At 34.8% G+C, this 15854-nt stretch overlaps 1 protein-coding gene across 2 annotated transcripts in view; it reads right to left on the bottom strand.

Moving 5' to 3' along the window:
- Positions 1-743: 743 nt before the first annotated feature.
- The window catches only part of LOC130442934 (thrombospondin type-1 domain-containing protein 4), a 258268-nt gene continuing 243157 nt past the window's right edge, over positions 744-15854 (bottom strand). Inside the window, exons 12-15 of one of the 2 annotated variants that reach the window (XM_056777343.1) lie at positions 10010-10210; positions 9783-9950; positions 8916-8936; positions 744-8168 (exon numbers count right to left, since the gene is read on the bottom strand). In XM_056777343.1, coding sequence (XP_056633321.1) covers positions 8047-8168; positions 8916-8936; positions 9783-9950; positions 10010-10210 — 512 coding nt within the window. In that variant the 3' untranslated portion in view covers positions 744-8046. The remainder of the gene's footprint in view (positions 8169-8915; positions 8937-9782; positions 9951-10009; positions 10211-15854) is intronic. The other variant, XM_056777344.1, reaches the window with a different exon arrangement.

The raw sequence follows: 15854 nt of genomic DNA, 5'->3' as shown, positions 1-15854 counted from the left end.
GTTTTTAGGAAGGGGCTTAGCCTCTATAATGACTCGGCGAACGAACATATTCTTGGAGAGTGGTACAGCTGCAGCTGGGTTCACCAATTTACAGGAAAACCGCATAAAACTTGCAACACCGACGAACGACGAGGTGAGGTTTGGAAAAGGGTTGAATAAAAACAAACACCAAGGAAGGTGGATAGCTTTGGTGCACCGAGTCCATTCCTTGGACCAAAGCCCTACCGTTGCCTCAAGAGAAGCTACATCAATAACCAACTGAACGAACCAGAGGAAGTCTTAACGAAGAATAAGCACGCCAGACCTAAGACAAGAAGCTAAGAAGTCTGAAGAACTCGTGATGATTGGAAACGACATGAAACTGGTTGTCGGTCTCCTCGCAGATCAAATACCACTTTAAGACGATGGACTTGGCAGAGGACGACGACCAAAGACTCTGCAAGCGAGACATGGAAACAACAAAGCATCTACTTTGCGAACGGTCTGCCCAATTCGCTAAAAAGCTTAAGTACCTTGAAGGAGTGGTAGATTAGGGAAGCGGGATACAAAAACCCCCCAAAAATAGCCCCCCATGGAAGGAATCATGTATTTTGGAAGCAGAACTATAAGATGTGGAGTCTTGGACGAAATATCTTCTAGGTATAGGAGATGTAAGGCCAAAACAATCTATTATATGTAGAGTCCCTCAAAACTCCCAGCTGACATGTGGAGTAAGATCGAAAAAAGGAAATAAAACAAAAATATAATGAAGAAGTTTCTTTATTATATATTCACTAATAAATACATAAACTAAAGGTAATACTCATTTTCTTAGATACTAGATTAAATCTACTGATTTATTAATTATAATGTGGCAATAAAAAAATCGAAATTCACTTTTAAATATAATAGAAAAAAGTGCAAAATTTCAAGGCAGATCTTTCAAAACAAGCCACCAATTCAATTAAAAAAATACGTCATAGGAAAATCGATATTTTTTCGCATGTTGTTTTTATTAATTAATCATCAAATTTCTTAAAGAAGAAGAGGGCTAAAGTAGGGGGACTCTTTATCAACTTAATACGTCTTAACCTCACTTTAGAGCGAAAATTAATTCCAGCGGGAAAAACTCCTTGGCGGGAATCTTGACATTCACTCCTTGACTACTAGACTACCAGACTGGGCTTAGCTTAAATATGGACAAAGGGCCAATTCCTTACAGCCCCATCTATAGTTCAGTAGTCGAGAAATGAATGCGAAGATTCCCGCCAAGTTTATCCCGCTGGAATGAATTTTCGCGGGAGAAGGTTTATTGGTTGCTATAAAACAGTCTCTGGGTATCGAAACGCGCGTTAGAGTGAGTGTTTAATAAAAAATATACCCGGTGGCTCGTTTTGATGATTCCTATCAAATTTGGCAGTGCTTATGAAGCGAAAAATATATTTTTTTTTTGAATAATCTCGCACTTCTTAAAGGGTTAATTTGACTGTCAGATTTTTAACGAAAAATTGCTCATAGGAAGACTAATATTATAAAAAAACAATCTAAGCGGTTCGTATTATATATTTATAAAAAAAAATAAGCTGATTCATAAGAAGCTGATACGAATTAAAAACCTGTACAGTCAAAAGTTATTTTTTCACTAATCCTAATAATTAAAAACAAATCACAGACATCTATATTAATATTAAAATTGGAGTATTTCAATTTATCGTGATGATACTGTTTCACAAAAATTCTAAAGTCTGCAGATTTATATTTAAAAAAAAAGTATTTTCAAAACATAGAAATCCATTGATTGGCAGACTCCGCGTTTCGGAGTCGTTCGGCAATTTACGCCTCTTGGTTAACGACGTAATCCAATAAATTAGTGGTTTGTGAGCGGTAGTACAAGTCGTTTCGTGTCAAATATGATCTGGAGTGCTTTCAAGTCATTTATGGCGACCAGACTTTGAAAATTTGTCATCCATAGACATAAATAGACAACGGAAAAGAAAAAAACAGCAAATAATGTTGCTCCTATGGGAGGAACGTGACTTTGACGAGGCGTCAGTTGTAAAAGATGATGTCCTGGAATATAAATCTCTCTAAAACACGAAAAAAAATGAAAAAAAAAACGTGTTCCGAAACAGGTAATAAGAACTCGATTCTAGAACATAATGAGCCAACATCTTGGTACAAGAGGTTAAGAAAAATAAGTGGAAAGTCCCATCAAAATATATTGAAACTGCAAAGAAACAGATAAAACTCAAATTGAAGTCTTGATTGGTTTGTTTTTTCTTTTTTATAGCTCTCAAATTTAGGGATACTTGAAAGCACTGTTTGTTCTTTGAAATGAAGGAGGAAACTACATGACATATTATTTGTGATTACCAATTAACACAAAGAGGAAAATCCTAGAATTCGATCTAGTGAAAGAGCCTTGCTATTGAGCCAGAGATTCTTCAAGTCAAAGGACATTTTGATAGAGCATGAATGCCTTCAAAGGAACCTCCATTAATCGATAGAACACCAGGTTATTCTTGAGGTTTACACAAAGAAAATGTGGAAGTTTACCATGGGACACAACTTCCTTGTTACATCCTTCAGACTGAAGGATGATTTCGATATTTAAAGCACTGTGTGTTCTACGGAATAAAGGAAGAAACTACCACATACATCCTTTGTGATTACCAATTAACACAAAGAGGAAAATCCTAGAATTCGATCTTGTGAAAGAACCTTGCTATTGAGCCAGAGATTCTTCAAGTCAAAGGACATTTTGATAGAGCATGAATGCCTTCAAAGGAACCTCCATTAATCGATAGAACACCAGGTTATTCTTGAGGTTTACACAAAGAAAATGTGGAAGTTTACCATGGGACACAATTTCCTTGTTACATCCTTCAGACTGAAGGATGATTTCGATATTTAAAGCACTGTGTGTTCTACGGAATAAAGGAAGAAACTACCACATACATCCTTTGTGATTACCAATTAACACAAAGAGGAAAATCCTAGAATTCGATCTAGTGAAAGAGCCTTGCTATTGAGCCAGAGATTCTTCAAGTCAAAGGACATTTTGATAGAGCATGAATGCCTTCAAAGGAACCTCCATTAATCGATAGAACACCAGGTTATTCTTGAGGTTTACACAAAGAAAATGTGGAAGTTTACCATGGGACACAACTTCCTTGTTACATCCTTCAGACTGAAGGATGATTTCGATATTTAAAGCACTGTGTGTTCTACGGAATAAAGGAAGAAACTACCACATACATCCTTTGTGATTACCAATTAACACAAAGAGGAAAATCCTAGAATTCGATCTAGTGAAAGAGCCTTGCTATTGAGCCAGAGATTCTTCAAGTCAAAGGACATTTTGATAGAGCATGAATGCCTTCAAAGTAACCTCCATTAATCGATAGAACACCAGGTTATTCTTGAGGTTTACACAAAGAAAATGTGGAAGTTTACCATGAGACACAACTTCCTTGTTACATCCTTCAGACTGAAGGATGATTTCGATATTTAAAGCACTGTGTGTTCTACGGAATAAAGGAAGAAACTACCACATACATCCTTTGTGATTACCAATTAACACAAAGAGGAAAATCCTAGAATTCGATCTAGTGAAAGAGCCTTGCTATTGAGCCAGAGATTCTTCAAGTCAAAGGACATTTTGATAGAGCATGAATGCCTTCAAAGGAACCTCCATTAATCGATAGAACACCAGGTTATTCTTGAGGTTTACACAAAGAAAATGTGGAAGTTTACCATGGGACACAATTTCCTTGTTACATCCTTCAGACTGAAGGATGATTTCGATATTTAAAGCACTGTGTGTTCTACGGAATAAAGGAAGAAACTACCACATACATCCTTTGTGATTACCAATTAACACAAAGAGGAAAATCCTAGAATTCGATCTAGTGAAAGAGCCTTGCTATTGAGCCAGAGATTCTTCAAGTCAAAGGACATTTTGATAGAGCATGAATGCCTTCAAAGGAACCTCCATTAATCGATAGAACACCAGGTTATTCTTGAGGTTTACACAAAGAAAATGTGGAAGTTTACCATGGGACACAACTTCCTTGTTACATCCTTCAGACTGAAGGATGATTTCGATATTTAAAGCACTGTGTGTTCTACGGAATAAAGGAAGAAACTACCACATACATCCTTTGTGATTACCAATTAACACAAAGAGGAAAATCCTAGAATTCGATCTAGTGAAAGAGCCTTGCTATTGAGCCAGAGATTCTTCAAGTCAAAGGACATTTTGATAGAGCATGAATGCCTTCAAAGGAACCTCCATTAATCGATAGAACACCAGGTTATTCTTGAGGTTTACACAAAGAAAATGTGGAAGTTTACCATGGGACACAACTTCCTTGTTACATCCTTCAGACTGAAGGATGATTTCGATATTTAAAGCACTGTGTGTTCTACGGAATAAAGGAAGAAACTACCACATACATCCTTTGTGATTACCAATTAACACAAAGAGGAAAATCCTAGAATTCGATCTAGTGAAAGAGCCTTGCTATTGAGCCAGAGATTCTTCAAGTCAAAGGACATTTTGATAGAGCATGAATGCCTTCAAAGGAACCTCCATTAATCGATAGAACACCAGGTTATTCTTGAGGTTTACACAAAGAAAATGTGGAAGTTTACCATGGGACACAATTTCCTTGTTACATCCTTCAGACTGAAGGATGATTTCGATATTTAAAGCACTGTGTGTTCTACGGAATAAAGGAAGAAACTACCACATACATCCTTTGTGATTACCAATTAACACAAAGAGGAAAATCCTAGAATTTGATCTAGTGAAAGAGCCTTGCTATTGAGCCAGAGATTCTTCAAGTCAAAGGACATTTTGATAGAGCATGAATGCCTTCAAAGGAACCTCCATTAATCGATAGAACACCAGGTTATTCTTGAGGTTTACACAAAGAAAATGTGGAAGTTTACCATGAGACACAACTTCCTTGTTACATCCTTCAGACTGAAGGATGATTTCGATATTTAAAGCACTGTGTGTTCTACGGAATAAAGGAAGAAACTACCACATACATCCTTTGTGATTACCAATTAACACAAAGAGGAAAATCCTAGAATTCGATCTAGTGAAAGAGCCTTGCTATTGAGCCAGAGATTCTTCAAGTCAAAGGATATTTTGATAGAGCATGAATGCCTTCAAAGGAACCTCCATTAATCGATAGAACACCAGGTTATTCTTAATTCTAGCATTTGATCTAACGAAATAACCTTCCTTTAAAGCTAGAGGCTCCCCAAGCCTGGAAAACTTCAACAGACAAGAACTGAGATGACCAAGGGGATTATCCAGGGAAATAATACCAAAATGACGTCCCCCGCTGACGCTTTTTTTATTAATGATGCTTAGAATCTTTGATTACGTCGTACTGGATGTTAGACTGATCTGTTACGATACGTAGAGACCTCGTAACCTCACTTTTCAGTGTACTTGTAGCCATGAGCGAAAAGTGTCCGTTGGGAATTATTGCAGCACCCTTCTTATAGTCCCGATTTGTGACCGTGCGACTAATTTATACAAAAAAGGCATCCGAAAGCTTCCGGATTGTGTGAGAGAAACCATCTGGAAAAACTAAATTTATTAGAGAAGAATAGGGGGTTTGAATTGGTACGAGAAAATTTTTTTTGGTAACTATAAATACCAAATTATAGGAAAATCGTTTATAACATGTTTTAATATTTAAGGGAACTATGGAAAGGGAGAAGAACAGCACTTTCATCAGGTTCTAAAAGTAATGGAAGACATATTAGGGTTGGTAAGATTGTCAGATTGAACTTTCACGTTTCCTGGTTTTCTTAATGTGAGAAAATTAAAAAAAAAACGGAACCAGAAGCTAACAACCATCTTACTTGAAAATTTCAACAATTGGACCATTTTGAATACGAATATGGACGTCAAAATTGACGTATTTTTTGGCGTCTTCTAGAACCCACTCAACATTTATTTATAAAACGAAAATAAATCTGCAGACTCGATAATCAACTTCAAACCTACTTCATAAAAAAAAAATAATAAATTACAGTTTTATTTTCCGGTTATAAAAAACTGTGAATAATAAAATAATATATACCATTTTGATAACCAACCATAGTTGAGGTTAGTTGAAGGGCGTCAGGTAGAAAAAGGAAAATGTCCCAGCGAATAAATTTCATAATTTTATTAACACGTACACTGCCGACTAATTATATATTGTTATACGAGGTGTGACTGATAAGTAACGAGACTAGTACTGCTGTAGAAAAAGTACCAAAGGTTAACGACCGTCGGCTGTTTAACCTGAAGCTTCCACTTTCGAATACGATGTCTACGTGTCTATAGACAAACCGGTGTAGCCGGCAAATCAAATTAAAGATGAAGGTGAGAATGTTGAGTAACATTATTGAATCTACGTTTTTACTGAACTTCGTGAAAGGATAAGGAAAAAAGGAGGAAGTATCAGGATATTAAAGCTCTTAGAAGATGTCAACGTAGACCTCGAAAAGATCTCTAGATGGAAGGACAAGGTCGACCTGAAGCTAGCGCAGCACAGAACTTGGTAGTCATGATTGTTGCCAGACTAAATTTCAAGAAACAAGCAGAACTCGTGAGCTTTAGGAGGTCCGAAATAGAAGGTGTCGCAGGTGGTATTCCCATCTGGGACGAGAAATTACAGGTGCAGGAAACAGGAGGGGGAGTCGCTTCGGTGTTTCGGTTGAGTGCCCTGAAAGTTGCCAGCGCAGGTGCATGGGAAATGCAGAGCACTAGGTCCTGAAGATAAGTAACAATATTTTTTACACAAATGTCTATAATAAGAAGAAGAAACATCAAACTTCGAAATGCTTTCGCTTATAGTCATTCTGGTACAACGTAGAACTTAGTAGATTAGTTGAAAATTGAAGATGGACCCAAGAGTAGTTTACAAACTTCAAGGAAGGAAGTTTTTGGATTAGGAGCAAGTCCATTGTTAGCAAAAATCCATTTATAAATGAAAAAACTTGCCTTAATACTGGGTGTTCTCGATCTTCGCCGTGAAATGGTTAGTAATAACACCAGGAAGCTCAAAAGAATAAGATTTTGAATTTAATTTTCGAATATTTCGACTATTTCTCTTATCTTCGTTATTATTAGTATATAAACGCAAAAAATATCACAGTTTAATAATTTTCTATCAACAGAAATGAAAAAAAAAAATCCTAACTGGACATAACCGGTTCGTTACGTTCTCAGATGGACACCTGTCTATACCTGACACCCTGTCACTTAAAGATGTTAAAACTTTTCCGAAATTCTATTTTTTCAAATAAAAAAAAATAATGTTGTCAACCCGTGTGACCTACAAGGTAGTAGTGCTTGTTTTCATGAAGGAAATGACCATAAATCGGGCAAAATAAAAAGGATAAGTACTTGGGACCGAATAAGGAATGATGACATAAGAGAAGAATTGGGCGTACAGGATGTGGCGAGATGGGTCAGGGCACGAAAAACATTCTGGAAGGATGCCAGAAGACAGATGGGCCAAAACTGTAGGCAGACCACCAAAGAGGTGGTACTAGAGCTGGAGTTCGGCTTCTCAGGAAGATCCAAACGTACAGGACCTGGTCCTATTGAAAGAGGAAGAAGAAGAAGACTTGGTATTGATGGTGGAAGCCAGCGCTGAACAATTGTCCACGACATCACTCCTTAGGAGACGCAAATTCGTAGGTCACAGTTGCTCAAGTAGTCAGTGCTCAAGGTAGTGACTCTTCTTCATGATAATTCGTCTCCAAGGCGAGTTTTGAGTTCAACGGCTTGTGTACCCTACAAATCTACCTTTTGGGTTGGTTGCTAGAAACTCGGACGTTTAATTTAAGGATAAGGTAGAGGGTTTGTTTCGGTTACAACTACAGAAATAAAAAGGAACGAGGAATCTTCCTGTTAGTCGATTAGAAGGATAGTTGGGGGGTTATAAGCATTAGTCGACGTTCTTCTTTCGTTTTTGTTCACTCTCTTTTCTTTTTCAGTACTTTTTTCCTACCTAAACGATTTTCTTATTATCCAATCACAGCTGGTTATTTCGACTGTTCTTGGGCTCTTCTACAAGATTCACAACAATTTGTTACGTAGTAAGGATAATGACATAATCTCGCTTGTACGGCCAATTTGCATTTGTGGATTTTGTCCACGCAGTATCCTTAAAAATAAAACAATAGATTAATACCGGGGGTTAAACCATTTACTCTACCCATGAGGTGCACCAGAAGTAATCGGAATAAGACATTGTGGAAAAACCAAGCGGAAAAATAACTGATTAACTAAGCAAAAGTCAAAAGGACGACAAGTCAAACAGATTTTAATTTATGTAAGGTGTCTAAAAAGAAAATTTCAAGTTTCAAGACTGAATAAATTAAAACCCAGATCTCCCAAGGTCTTCTAGAACGATCGAAAATGTAGAGTTACTCGAGCCTTACTTTATTTCGTGTTTCGCACAAAGATTTAAGGCTGCACAAAATCAAGTTGGTGCAGGAATTAGAGCCTCAGGATTATTATCGAAGGCTTGACTTTGCAAATCAGCGTTTACCAACGTTTACCAACAAAACTTTAATGGTTCCAGCAGCGCTTCGTGAATTTTTTTCTGGTAAATTGATCTCCAGAAGATGTGACTTAAGTTGGCCTCTACGCAGTTCCGATTCAATACCTATTAACTTTTTCCTGCGGGGTTGTGTTAAATCTAAAGTTTTCGCTAAGAAACTGACTTTCCTGTTAAGAAATGGCAACCATTACGAAGAATATATGCCGAATCGTCTAAGAAATGTATTTTGATGTGTAATGAATATTTTTTTCAATAACGTCTGTATGTTGCTTAAAAATGGTTTTGTTTTTGAATGCGAACTATCTTTTGAAACACCTTTAGGTTCACGATAGTAAATGAGGCACTTACTTTTCACCAAATTGCGCGTACCTGATACGGATTGCATAAAAAAGTTAAAAAAAAAAGACAATAGTTCAAAGAAATTTGCGATATTAATGTCAAATAATTGAAATTTGCAGTATAAAACTTGGCAACGCTGTCAGTTATTCCAACCAGATTGAGTATAAGTTGGTTCAGGTGACTTGGAGAGTGAAAAAAAGCTATAAAAGTTAACAAAACTATCGATTCTGATTAGAATCCTAATCTGTAGGCAACCATTTATACGTCAGATCCCCTTAAAACTATCAATTTACATACACTTTCGTCTTAAAGATCTTGTGAAGACATTTCGACGTCTCACATGTGATTTGAATGCATCAACCGCTTCTTCTTTTCTTTTCCAAACCTCAAACGTTGCGAACGAGACGGCGGCCGGCGCGGCAACGGCAAGTTTCGACGTGTTGTACCCAATATCGAATAAGTTTTTAAGATTAACAGTCGCTGAGCTCCTAAAAACATTATCTGCCCAATGTAGACGTCCGTTGAGCCTCCGTGGACCCCTGATGGTCCACATGGACCCCTTTGGGAATGACAACGTATAAGGGTCAATTCTAAATGGTATACAAGCGTTTGTTTGCCAGCAATATTCGAAAAAATCGGTGAAGGTTTATCATTAACGTTTTCCCGAACTTTGGACGACAAATGGCAGAAAATCAACATTGAACGACTGATTGTACATTATGTAAACTATCTACTCCATAAATATTTTACATTCTCCATTAATCTCATGAATTTCCTTCACTAAATATATTAATTATTTGAAAATAATGAATTAAACGATATACTATGTTGCCAAGTCTTATTCTACGTCAAAATTAAGTGAAAGGTTAAACTTACGATCAATTGGTTCGTCTTGAACAGGTTTGTATCTCCCCTTGCTATCCGATTCACAGGGACACGTCCTTTTTCCCACTGGTTTATCGTTTTCCGGACATCCTTCGACGTTTCTTCCGTACGGATCCAAACATCTTATTTCTCTCCTCTGGATACCGATCGGACAAGTACCTATACGCTCAAAATATGTTAAAAAATACATTGGATGATGGGAGGGATTTTTTTTTCACCTTCGCATTGCCTCCAATCGCCGAAATACCAACGGGGAGGGCAAGTACCGTCGCACGCTTGTTCCTCGTGAGGTTTCAAGTGAGATGGGCATGTTATGTCGTTGACTATATGGGGGGCTCCTCGAATTTTGACGACGCACACAACTTCGCGTTTCTGTTTCGCTGTACCGGAGCACGCGTCCGAACAAGGACCCCATGGACCTAAACGCGTGATAGGAAGAAAAAAAATCATCCGATATACTAAGATACAAAAGTGGCAAGAATAAATATAATGGGACAAGCTGTACATGGAATTATAGATACTACTGTGTATTAAGACGTTCCCAGTTATTGAAAAAATGGGAAAATATACTGGGTGTTGCTTAAAATCGGTTCAAAAATGGTTTTAAATTGTAAAAAAATTCATCAATAATTTCATGGAAAGAACAGATGTAATGGGACAAGCTGTACATGGAATTATAGATACTATTGTATATTAAGACGTTCCCAGTTATTGAAAAAATGGGAAAATATACTGGGTGTTGCTTGAAATCGGTTCAAAAATGGTCTTAAATTGCAAAAAAATTCATCAATAATTTCATGGAAAGAACAGATGCAATGAGACAAGCTGTACATGGAATTATAGATACTATTGTATATTAAGACGTTCCCAGTTATTGAAAAAATGGGAAAATATACTGGGTGTTGCTTGAAATCGGTTCAAAAATGGTCTTAAATTGCAAAAAAATTCATCAATAATTTCATGGAAAGAACAGATGTAATGGGACAAGCTGTACATGGAAAAGTAGTAGCTACATCATAGCAAAGCGTTTCCAGTCATTGATAGAATGGGTAAATATACCGAGTGTTGCTTTAAATCGTTCAAAAATGGTTTTAAATTGTAAAAAAATTCATCAATAATTTCATGGAAAGAACAGATGTAATGGGACAAGCTGTACATGGAATTATAGATACTACTGTGTATTAAGACGTTCCCAGTTATTGAAAAAATGAGAAAATATACTGGGTGCTGCTTAAAATCGGTTCAAAAATGGTTTTAAATTGTAAAAAAATTCATCAATAATTTCATGGAAAGAACAGATGTAATGGGACAAGCTGTACATGGAATTATAGATACTATTGTATATTAAGACGTTCCCAGTTATTGAAAAAATGGGAAAATATACTGGGTGTTGCTTGAAATCGGTTCAAAAATGGTCTTAAATTGCAAAAAATTCATCAATAATTTCATGGAAAAAACAGATGTAATGGGACAAGCTGTACATGGAAAAATAGTATCTACATTATAGTAAAGTGTTTCTAGTTATTGAAAGAATGGGAAAATATACTGGGTGTTGCTTTAAATCGTTCAAAAATGGTCTTAAATTGCAAAAAAATTCATCAATAATTTCATGGAAACAACAAATGTAATGGGACAAGCTGTACATGGAAAAGTAGTAGCTACATCATAGCAAAGCGTTTCTAGTCATTGATAGAATGGGTAAATATACCGAGTGTTGCTTTAAATCGTTCAAAAATGGTTTTAAATTGTAAAAAAATTCATCAATAATTTCATGGAAAGAACAGATGTAATGGGACAAGCTGTACATGGAAAAATAGTATCTACATTATAGCAAAGCGTTTCTAGTCATTGATAGAATGGGTAAATATACCGAGTGTTGCTTTAAATCGTTCAAAAATGGTTTTAAATTGTAAAAAAATTCATCAATAATTTCATGGAAAAAACAGATGTAATGGGACAAGCTGTACATGGAAAAGTAGTAGCTACATCATAGCAAAGCGTTTCTAGTCATTGATAGAATGGGTAAATATACCGAGTGTTGCTTTAAATCGTTCAAAAATGGTTTTAAATTGTAAAAAAATTCATCAATAATTTCATGGAAAGAACAGATGTAGTGGGACAAGCTGTACATGGAATTATAGATACTATTGTATATTAAGACGTTCCCAGTTATTGAAAGAATGGGAAAATATACTGTGTGTTGCTTTAAATCGTTCAAAAAAGGTCTTAAATTGCAAAAAAATTCATCAATAATTTCATGGAAAAAACAGATGTAATGGGACAAGCTGTACATGGAAAAATAGTATCTACATTATAGCAAAGCGTTTCTAGTCATTGATAGAATGGGTAAATATACCGAGTGTTGCTTTAAATCGTTCAAAAATGGTTTTAAATTGTAAAAAAATTCATCAATAATTTCATGGAAAAAACAGATGTAATGGGACAAGCTGTACATGGAAAAGTAGTAGCTACATCATAGCAAAGCGTTTCTAGTCATTGATAGAATGGGTAAATATACCGAGTGTTGCTTTAAATCGTTCAAAAATGGTTTTAAATTGTAAAAAAATTCATCAATAATTTCATGGAAAGAACAGATGTAGTGGGACAAGCTGTACATGGAATTATAGATACTATTGTATATTAAGACGTTCCCAGTTATTGAAAGAATGGGAAAATATACTGTGTGTTGCTTTAAATCGTTCAAAAATGGTCTTAAATTGCAAAAAAATTCATCAATAATTTCATGGAAAAAACAGATGTAATGGGACAAGCTGTACATGGAAAAATAGTATCTACATTATAGCAAAGCGTTTCTAGTCATTGATAGAATGGGTAAATATACCGAGTGTTGCTTTAAATCGTTCAAAAATGGTTTTAAATTGTAAAAAAATTCATCAATAATTTCATGGAAAAAACAGATGTAATGGGACAAGCTGTACATGGAAAAGTAGTAGCTACATCATAGCAAAGCGTTTCTAGTCATTGATAGAATGGGTAAATATACCGAGTGTTGCTTTAAATCGTTCAAAAATGGTTTTAAATTGTAAAAAAATTCATCAATAATTTCATGGAAAGAACAGATGTAATGGGACAAGCTGTACATGGAATTATAGATACTATTGTATATTAAGACGTTCCCAGTTATTGAAAAAATGGGAAAATATACTGGGTGTTGCTTGAAATCGGTTCAAAAATGGTCTTAAATTGCAAAAAAATTCATCAATAATTTCATGGAAAGAACAGATGCAATGAGACAAGCTGTACATGGAATTATAGATACTATTGTATATTAAGACGTTCCCAGTTATTGAAAAAATGGGAAAATATACTGGGTGTTGCTTGAAATCGGTTCAAAAATGGTCTTAAATTGCAAAAAAATTCATCAATAATTTCATGGAAACAACAAATGTAATGGGACAAGCTGTACATGGAAAAGTAGTAGCTACATCATAGCAAAGCGTTTCCAGTCATTGATAGAATGGGTAAATATACCGAGTGTTGCTTTAAATCGTTCAAAAATGGTTTTAAATTGTAAAAAAATTCATCAATAATTTCATGGAAAGAACAGATGTAATGGGACAAGCTGTACATGGAATTATAGATACTACTGTGTATTAAGACGTTCCCAGTTATTGAAAAAATGAGAAAATATACTGGGTGTTGCTTAAAATCGGTTCAAAAATGGTTTTAAATTGTAAAAAAATTCATCAATAATTTCATGGAAAGAACAGATGTAATGGGACAAGCTGTACATGGAATTATAGATACTATTGTATATTAAGACGTTCCCAGTTATTGAAAAAATGGGAAAATATACTGGGTGTTGCTTGAAATCGGTTCAAAAATGGTCTTAAATTGCAAAAAAATTCATCAATAATTTCATGGAAAGAACAGATGCAATGAGACAAGCTGTACATGGAATTATAGATACTATTGTATATTAAGACGTTCCCAGTTATTGAAAAAATGGGAAAATATACTGTGTGTTGCTTTAAATCGTTCAAAAATGGTCTTAAATTGCAAAAAAATTCATCAATAATTTCATGGAAAAAACAGATGTAATGGGACAAGCTGTACATGGAAAAATAGTATCTACATTATAGTAAAGTGTTTCTAGTTATTGAAAGAATGGGAAAATATACTGGGTGTTGCTTTAAATCGTTCAAAGATGGTCTTAAATTGCAAAAAAATTCATCAATAATTTCATGGAAACAACAAATGTAATGGGACAAGCTGTACATGGAAAAGTAGTAGCTACATCATAGCAAAGCGTTTCTAGTCATTGATAGAATGGGTAAATATACCGAGTGTTGCTTTAAATCGTTCAAAAATGGTTTTAAATTGTAAAAAAATTCATCAATAATTTCATGGAAAGAACAGATGTAGTGGGACAAGCTGTACATGGAATTATAGATACTATTGTATATTAAGACGTTCCCAGTTATTGAAAGAATGGGAAAATATACTGTGTGTTGCTTTAAATCGTTCAAAAATGGTCTTAAATTGCAAAAAAATTCATCAATAATTTCATGGAAAAAACAGATGTAATGGGACAAGCTGTACATGGAAAAATAGTATCTACATTATAGTAAAGTGTTTCTTGTTATTGAAAGAATGGGAAAATATACTGGGTGTTGCTTTAAATCGTTCAAAAATGGTCTTAAATTGCAAAAAAATTCATCAATAATTTCATGGAAACAACAAATGTAATGGGACAAGCTGTACATGGAAAAGTAGTAGCTACATCATAGCAAAGCGTTTCTAGTCATTGATAGAATGGGTAAATATACCGAGTGTTGCTTTAAATCGTTCAAAAATGGTTTTAAATTGTAAAAAAATTCATCAATAATTTCATGGAAAGAACAGATGTAATGGGACAAGCTGTACATGGAATTATAGATACTATTGTATATTAAGACGTTCCCAGTTATTGAAAAAATGGGAAAATATACTGGGTGTTGCTTGAAATCGGTTCAAAAATGGTCTTAAATTGCAAAAAAATTCATCAATAATTTCATGGAAAGAACAGATGCAATGAGACAAGCTGTACATGGAATTATAGATACTATTGTATATTAAGACGTTCCCAGTTATTGAAAAAATGGGAAAATATACTGGGTGTTGCTTGAAATCGGTTCAAAAATGGTCTTAAATTGCAAAAAAATTCATCAATAATTTCATGGAAAGAACAGATGTAATGGGACAAGCTGTACATGGAAAAGTAGTAGCTACATCATAGCAAAGCGTTTCCAGTCATTGATAGAATGGGTAAATATACCGAGTGTTGCTTAAAATCGGTTCAAAAATGGTTTTAAATTGTAAAAAAATTCATCAATAATTTCATGGAAAGAACAGATGTAATGGGACAAGCTGTACATGGAATTATAGATACTACTGTGTATTAAGACGTTCCCAGTTATTGAAAAAATGAGAAAATATACTGGGTGTTGCTTAAAATCGGTTCAAAAATGGTTTTAAATTGTAAAAAAATTCATCAATAATTTCATGGAAAGAACAGATGTAATGGGACAAGCTGTACATGGAATTATAGATACTATTGTATATTAAGACGTTCCCAGTTATTGAAAAAATGGGAAAATATACTGGGTGTTGCTTGAAATCGGTTCAAAAATGGTTTTAAATTGTAAAAAAATTCATCAATAATTTCATGGAAAGAACAGATGTAATGGGACAAGCTGTACATGGAATTATAGATACTATTGTATATTAAGACGTTCCCAGTTATTGAAAAAATGGGAAAATATACTGGGTGTTGCTTGAAATCGGTTCAAAAATGGTCTCAAATTGCAAAAAAATTCATCAATAATTTCATGGAAAGAACAGATGCAATGAGACAAGCTGTACATGGAATTATAGATACTATTGTATATTAAGACGTTCCCAGTTATTGAAAAAATGGGAAAATATACTGTGTGTTGCTTTAAATCGTTCAAAAATGGTCTTAAATTGCAAAAAAATTCATCAATAATTTCATGGAAAAAACAGATGTAATGGGACAAGCTGTACATGGAAAAATAGTATCTACATTATAGTAAAGTGTTT

This window comes from Diorhabda sublineata, chromosome 4 (genome assembly GCF_026230105.1).
Source record: "Diorhabda sublineata isolate icDioSubl1.1 chromosome 4, icDioSubl1.1, whole genome shotgun sequence".
NCBI classification, from domain to species: Eukaryota; Metazoa; Arthropoda; class Insecta; order Coleoptera; family Chrysomelidae; genus Diorhabda; species Diorhabda sublineata.
Note: the sequence above shows the minus strand (reverse complement) of the source record. Positions and strands in the feature narration are given on the sequence as shown.